The sequence below is a fragment of the Athene cunicularia genome (genome assembly GCF_003259725.1).
Source record: "Athene cunicularia isolate RWA chromosome 7 unlocalized genomic scaffold, athCun1 chr7_part1, whole genome shotgun sequence".
NCBI classification, from domain to species: domain Eukaryota; kingdom Metazoa; phylum Chordata; class Aves; order Strigiformes; family Strigidae; genus Athene; species Athene cunicularia.
This window is the reverse complement of record NW_020799107.1, coordinates 37,814,410-37,822,193: the sequence shown is the minus strand read 5'-3', so window position 1 is coordinate 37,822,193 and position 7,784 is coordinate 37,814,410. Positions and strand designations below refer to the sequence as shown.

Sequence of the window (7,784 nt, the reverse complement as noted above, 5' to 3'; positions counted from 1 at the left end):
GGGGGCCGGTGCCCAGCGGGACCCTGGCGAGGGGCTGCCCGGCCCCCTGCCCACGGCTGCCTGGCAAGCGGTGTGCTCCCCAGGCTTGTTTTATTTTTAACTGCTGATTCAACAGGCGCGCAGCCGATACAGCGTGCCCTCAGCAAAATGGCACCCAGCAGGGGATCGTGACACCTCTCCCGAGGCCCTGGCAGGGTTTCAGCTCTCCAGACAGTGCCTCGGCCGGCGCTGGATGATGGCATGAGCCGGGAGTGGGCCCCGCTGATCCCACCTCTTCTCTTAGAGCAGGGATTAAGGACTTGACGTGGTTTTAATATAGTGAAGAGTTTTATTCCTCATTTTAAATTTTTAGAGTGGATGCACTAGGTCTCAGTCTTTGAAAGAAAAATCAGCGTTTGTCAAAGGTCAGAGGCTCCCTCCCAACTCCTCCCCTCCTCCAGTCTCCCAGCACCAGCAGACCCAGTTGAGGTGATGTAACTGGGCTGTGCCATGCTGAGGGCTGTGCCAGCAGCTTGCCAAAAGCCCGAGAGCTGTGCTGAGCCTCCACATAGACGGCGTGGGGTTTTAATTGGTGATAAGTACACACAGGGTGGGTTTTTATAGGCTGTTGTAAGTATGCACAGCACTTCTCAGCAAAAGCAGACAAAATACTCTTTGAGGCTTTTGGGAAAATGAATGTCTATAGGAACAAAGTTTCATAGAAGCAGGGTTTAAATTCTTAGTATTTGGCTTTTCTCTTTTGAGAGGCCCATGCATGCTGTGAAATGCATAAAGTCTGTTAATAGCCTGATTTTGTTGTTTGCATTTATAATAGGGAAAGTCTGTGCATAATTGTAACCCTCCAAAGAGGCTTGCACAAGTAGTTGCTCGCTAGTGCAGGGCTAAGGCGGGTCCTGCAGCAGCCACCCTGTCTGTAGGTGCCAGGTGAGCCATTTCTGGGACCAGGATCTGCTGGAGCAGCCTCTGACCCAGCCCCCCATGTGTCCCCCCATCGCTGCAGTGTGTGCCCCTCCTGCGGCTGTGAGGCTGGGGAGGATGCCAGCCTCCTTTGGGTTAGGCACCGGGAGGCGCTTAGCAGCAAAATTTGGTGTCATCTCAGGTGTGTTACTTGGTGTTACTTGGGCTTTGTTAAAGAGGAACCCTGAACAGTGTTTTGGATGAATGATCAAGAATGACTGTTACTGTGGTTTTGTGGCTTTTCTCCTTATTTAATCCCTTTGGTGGGGACTGGTAAAAATCCTCATACTTGCTGAAGAGCTGCTGGCTGTCTCAGCCTGTGCTGGCTTTGACCTGAAGTGCAGTTATGGGCTGGGGGCATGTGGAATTGGAGGGTGGGGAGCTTTCAGTTGTGTTACAACTCCCTGTTGAGGTGGCAGGTAGTCACCACAGGCCAGCTCCTGTGCGAGGCTGTTTGCCTCTTCAGGGGAGTGCAGTTTGGATTTCCTTCCTCCTCCTGAGAAATACAGGGCGGGGGCTTTGTGTATGTATGTTTGGGTTTTTTTAGGGAATTGGAATAAACTGTTTGCAAAGAAAACAAATAGGTACATGCAACTTGCGGAGCTTTCCTGGTTTCCATACCGTGGTCTTCCTACATCGGGAATTATTCTGCCCTAGCCAGCTCATGTTTCTTGTGTTCAGCCTTGGTTCTTCCTCTCCTGCTCCCTGTGTTTCAGCCAGGTTTGCTGGGAGGAAGGGCTGGAACGGCCGAGGGTGGGGACTGGGGGGTGGCTGGTGGAGGGAGGCAGCCCCGCTGAGGGGCCGTGGTGCGTGCGGGTCTCCGAGCCAAGCTGCGGCATGGGAGGTGGTGTGGTGGCTCCCCACCCGCAGAGAACGGCTGCGGTCGCTCTCTAGTTGGGCGTGGGGGGTGTACCACGAATTGCAGATCTGCAGAAAACCCGGCAGCCTCTCTGCGTCTCGGCAGCGTGCCACTGGTTATTGTCTGAACCCGCGCTCTGGTGTTACACTCGGGGCCGGCCCCGTCCCCAGTGCTCGGTGTCCCCGCTGTCTGCCGGGCGCTCTGGGCAGACGGGCTGCCTGTCCTGGCTGGGCCCCCCGAGCGCTCCCCAGCCCTCGGCAGGGCTGGCTGGCCCAGCTCCGCTGCGGCTGCGGGCCGGCATCATTAAAATCAAAGTTTTCTCCTCTGCTCTTTGAACCACTGATGTGTTGAAAGAAAGAGGGCACGGCTCATGAGCCACCTTTGTCTAGACTTGCAGAGAGCTCTCCGGGTGTGATGCTGAGGAAAACACTGGTGTAAGCTGTTCAGCCCGAGGAAGCACACGAGGTGGCCGAGTCCCGCTGCTGCCCCTCCCTGCGGAGCAGTGGGCCCCTCGGAGCTGGTCGGGGGCACCGAGCAACTGATGGGTCCTCGGGATAGCCACCTGCTGCTTTAAACAACTTACACTGCATTGCTCAGTGGTCTGCAGCGGACACCTCATTTCATTGTGTTGTCTGCATAACTGCTGAAAGTTAAACACCAACATGTGTTGTGAATCTGTTGGGGTGTGTTGGGCATGGGGAAGGCCAAGTTACGTGGCAAAGGGGTATTGGGAGGAGTTTTGCTCCTGGGGTAAAGTGGTGAGCACTGCTTGATCCTTTCTGTGGGGATAAAACCAGAATACTTGGGTTCAGAAACTCCTAGTTGTTTTAACTGATGATGCAGCAATTGTTAAAATGTTTTTTTTTTTATATTCTGCAAAACAAATCCATGTCAGGAAATAAATCCAGAAGTAAATGGCTTGGCTTTCATTGACAAGCACTGAGGCGGCCTGTTAATGATTGGGAAAGGCAGTAACAGAGGATATCTGAAAGAAAAATGGCAGTATCAAATTAATTTTCAAGTTTCATCCTTTCACTAGAATCAAATCTGAAAAATGAAGACAAATACTTACTCCTAAGAAGAATGTTAATGACTCAGTGCCTCGGTCAAGCAGAGTAACTCTGTTTTGCACATACTTCTAGCTGCTGCTTTTGACTGAAATTTTATAGCACATGGTTAGGCCAGAGCATCTCTGTAGGAACCAAGCGGCACAAGACAGACGAGCCCTTCTGAGTCATCCAGCTCTGCTTGCTGGGTTAAACCCCGGGGAAGACTGACTGTAGTTAATACCTCTTCCTTCCTAGTAGTGATCATGTAAATTCAGAGTTTAAGAAACTGCAGAAAAGCTTATTTTCAGAAGCCTGTTAAATAATTCTTATTTCATAGTAAAAAGTGGAGCTTTTATTTTCTTGTAAAGACCAGGTATCCTGGAAAAAGAGAAATACCCAAGAGAATTCCCTCCGTTATTTATTGTGTTTGAGGGAGCATGTGCCTCTACTGATACTCTGGAAACAGGTGGAGTTTTTACACAAGATGTAGTTACTGGTTTTCAAACAGCAGGGAAATGAAGCTGGGCCACTTTCTTCTGAGAGCCGTGTCTCCTGAGATACATCATGCTCGTTCTTGCTATCGAGCAATGGTTTCTGCTGCTTTAAGGGAGTTATCTCAGCCAGACACCTCTGAATCTTTTATGTTTTCCATCAAACCCGAATAATACAATTCTACAGACCACCTTTCCAGTTCACAGTAATTTAATTTCTTAATACCTGGCTGAAAGCACTGACCTTTGATATGTGCCTGCTTGGTAGGGAAAGAGTTTGTGTTTTCCAGCTAACATGCTCCTGTGTATGCACTCGTTGCATGTGGTGTTTTGATGACTTAAAAAAAAAAACCCCAAAACCCTGATTTAAGAAATTGCAGTAAGTGATGGATTTGATAAATGAAGGAAATGGCTTGGGAAACAAGATACAGTAAGAGGGAGACTGATCAACCTTGGTTGCTCTGTGTTTACATAAAGGATTGATTTTGGGATGGTTATGTTTTAGGACAGCGGTGAAGGTGTACACAGCTCTCATGTCTCTTCTCTTTCCTCAGCTCTACGATGGTAGATGGAGTTATGATTCTTCCCGTGCTGCTGCTGCTGGCGTTTCCCTCCCCGGGCTGGCAAGGTGAGCGGCGTGCGTGGTGGTGCCAAAGCTGCTGCTGGGGGGGCCGGTGGCAACTCGGCTCTCGGAGCCAACAGCACGGGCAGGTTCCTCTGGGAATGAGATGGTGGTTTACCCATTTCAGGTCGCTTCAGAGAATATTCACTGCTCCTTTAGATGTGTAGCACGTGTGATGGGTGCAGGCCTTGCCAGGGCCTGGGGAGGGACGTGGGCAGCCCTCTTGGAATGGCGGGTTAGTGAGCTGCGTGGTGAGGGGGCCGAGGGGCGGGTCTGTCACTTCCCTGCTTAAAGCGAAGCTTTTCCTCTGGGAAGGTTCTTGGGAGTAGTTAGTGCAGGCTTTGGACCAGTAAGGTCTTTGGATATGGAAAGTGACTTTTTTATAAAGTCCTTATGCAGTTGTGTGCATGTAAAGGTTTTAGGACATGCAGTGCATTTAAGGTTTGCCTTGGCAAAACCGGAGAAAGGTATTTCCACTGCTGGGGAGAGGCAGGAGTGGGTCATTTGGGGGTCTCCTGGATGCGTTGGGAGGTGACCTCTTGAAAGACGCGTACTTGCTACTTCACAGACAGCCTTTTAAAAATGTTGAATAAAGGTTTTCTGCGAGTAACTCGTTTTTCCTCAATTTTAGATTTTAAATGACTCGAGGCATATCTAGTGTGTTATGGCAGCTATACTCTTCTGTACTTGTGAAATCTCCTTCTGAACTACTCTGCTGAAATGCCTTTATTTTCATATGTTGACGCAAATAATAAAAAGCAGAGCATATTAAATGGAATGTTATAATGGATGGTGGAAGGTGAAGATTAAAAATGCACAGAAGTCTAGTGGTTGACTCTAGTCATGTCTCTGAATAGGAAATTGAGACTAAATTTAAAGAGGGAGGGATGTTGGATGAATGTTTGGAAATACATTAAACTGCTAATGTTATTGATACAGTGTTATCTTGAAACAGGGTTCGGGAGCAGTTATCACGCTGTACCTTCTTATCACTCTGGAATTGCAGCTATCTGTTTCTTGAAAATGTTTTCTCAGCTTTCAGAGCTGCTTATATTAAACACCTTAAAGTTAAACCCCCAGCCTTTCACATCCTCGGCATGAAGAGCAGTAGATGGAGAAGAGGAGCCCACGGGAAAGGTGCATGTTAAAGCCTGGAGCTCTGGTTACTCTCCCGTGGGTGCATGCGATCGGCCCCTCGTGCTGCCTGTGCAGTGCAGCCCGCAGGCCCGCGTCGCCCTCCCACAGCCATCCTGCAGGCCTTCGTCCCAGCTACTTGGACTGACCCTGCTTCAAAAAACAAAAGTAGGTTCTAGGGCTCAATCCCTATCTTTTCAATGAGAAGGTGCCACTAAGTGATCAGCAGGAGTTGAGTTACTAGCTCCGTACCAAGAGACTGTTCTTTCCCCGGCCGTCTGGACACTGCGGGTGGAGGTGTGGGACCAGGCCTGGCTGGGGAGCTGCGGCAGAGCTGGACTAGCCGTGCTGCCAGGCCGGGCTTTGGGCAGTCTGCGTGGGGCAGGGGCGTGTGTGCAGAGACACGCAGACGTCCTGCTGGGCATCCATGGAGAACAGGGTCTGCTGTTCACCACGTGGAGCTGTTGTGCCGAGAGAGCTCATCCAGGAATACTTTCTAAAGAACTCCAGGCCTGTGTTTCTCCCACAGTGACAGAGCTCCGGTGAGGGACTTTGTAGAAGAAACATGACAGTCTTGCTTGGCTTTCCTGGCTTTAGTCCTTCCCTTTTCCTCCCCTTATACTTCCTATGGTGAGTTTTCTTTTTCTGTGAGCACTGACTTGTGTAATGCATGTAAATGATAGTGCTCTTGCCCCTTCTCATGTTTGCTGGTAGAAATGCTGTTCCCTTTCCTTCGGAAATAGTTTCCTACTTGTAAGCTGGTTGTAGAGAAGTGTTCGGGGTGGCAGAAATACCTCGCAGACCCCTCAGCAAATTTTGACAGACATCTCTCCATCAGGGTTCTGGCCTCCATACCAGACAGCGGCATCGGGAGGACTCAGCACTTTGTCCCTTGAGCGTCGCGGCGCGCGGTGCCCATGAGCTGGCAGCCCACTCTCGGGCTCAGGTGCCCAGAAGCACAGCCTGGTCGGTGCTTGGGGTGTGTTTCAAGGGAGAACGTGCCTCTGGACATCCTCTGAGGGACTGGAGGGAGATCCTCTGCTGCCCGCCGACACGCTGCGGAGGTGGCCCTGGCACACCCTCACCAGCATGCTTTCCCATGTGCTTTTCTGTATTTTTTTTTTTTAATTGATGTTTTGGGGGAAAAAGTTACTTTGTCTTCCCTTTGGCCAAAATAACAAGACCAAAAAAAAAAACCACAAAGCCTCTGATAGATTTTCCTGTGTATTTTATCACAGATCAGTCCATTTCCTTTCACTGTCATTTGGACCAGGTTATGGGTGGTGTGTGTGTGTTTGTTTTTTTTTTTTCTATTTTTGATGAGTGAAAAATGTCTGGGCATATCTTTGCATAGCATTCAGGGGCAGATTCTGACTCTTCCTGCATTGCTTCTAGGCTTCAGGAAATGAAATTAAACATGATCTAAAAAAAAGTGACCCCCACAGCCCAGCCCCCCAAATGAAACACTGTATAGAATTAAGTGCAGAAGCGTGTCTCATCCCTACTTGAGCCCAGAAAAACCTTTTTATTCTGAAGGTTTACTGCAGCGCTTCTGTGTTATTCTTTATTAGCCCTGTGAAGTGGGGAAGGAGGCTTTTCTTCATTTCCCCAGAAGCTAAACCCTGACTAAAGCAGAGTACTTTCTAAATAATGCAGTGCCTACATGTAAGAGTGTGAGGTTTTTCACTTACTACCGACTGTGCACAAATGCTGTTTCCTGATCTGATGGCAGCGCTGGGAGCAGGGTGGGTGAAGTGCTGCTGCTGTGTCTGCCCTCTCTCACGGCAGGGGAAGGTGTCGGGGCCGAGCTCTGCTCTGGCTGCCACTGCTCCCCTGCCAAACATAACCCCTCTCCTGGGTGTGGGAACTGGGGGGGCCGGACAGGGCCTTGTGCCCTGACCAGGCAAGATGTGTAGAGGTGGCACTCGGGGACGTGGTTTAGTGGTGGCCTGGGCAGTGCTGGGGGAACGGTTGGGCTCGACCATCTGCAGGGTCATTCCAGCCTCAGTGGCTCTGTGATTATTGTTATGGCTGTTGTATACTGCTTGTTACTATATGCACTGAGAAGGAGGAAATAAACCTTTGAATGGAGTAGTCATCTCTACAAGCTTATTTTCTGTCTCCCTGAAATGGCGAAGAATTTAAAGGGAAGTTAACCACCAAAAAAGAGCTGTCTAATGTACAATTAAATGGATTCTAAGGAGATTTTAATTTCTCCAAGTCTTCTTTCCTTCATCTTCAATTCATTATGATGTGAAGCACTAGCAGATTTCACCTCTTTCCCAGTCCTAGTCATTTAAAAGGAGAAAGAATATTGCTGCTTTTAAGTATTCTGACCTCTGAGCCTGAAGTCCCTTTCATCCTACTAGAGATTTCAGCAGCTCTTCAGCAGCTCACGAGCTTTGCCCCGTTTGATTTCCAGGTGTGTGTTTGAGGGGGTCCTGCCCCAAGCTGGGAGAGCGGCTGCAGCACGGCTGTGTGGGGGCCGGACCCTGGCGTGCCGAGGCCGGCGGGTGACGGCAGCGTCTGTGCATGTGCAGAATGTGGCTGCAAGGCACAGCTGCTCCCGCGGGGTCTCCTCTGCCCCCTCCCTGGTGACTGGAGCTGTCACTCCTCTGCGTCACCTCGCTCTTGGGTAGGGAGCAATCAGCAGGGGGGATGATTCCCTTCAG

The 7,784-nt window shown here is 50.0% G+C and overlaps 1 protein-coding gene across 2 annotated transcripts in view; it reads left to right on the top strand.

Moving 5' to 3' along the window:
* The window catches only part of ACVR1 (activin A receptor type 1), a 62,412-nt gene that overhangs the window by 27,824 nt on the left and 26,804 nt on the right, over positions 1–7,784 (top strand). For both annotated transcript variants that reach the window (XM_026852917.1, XM_026852918.1), the window contains exon 2: positions 3,911–3,984. In XM_026852917.1, the coding sequence (XP_026708718.1) occupies positions 3,911–3,984 (74 nt within the window). The remainder of the gene's footprint in view (positions 1–3,910; positions 3,985–7,784) is intronic.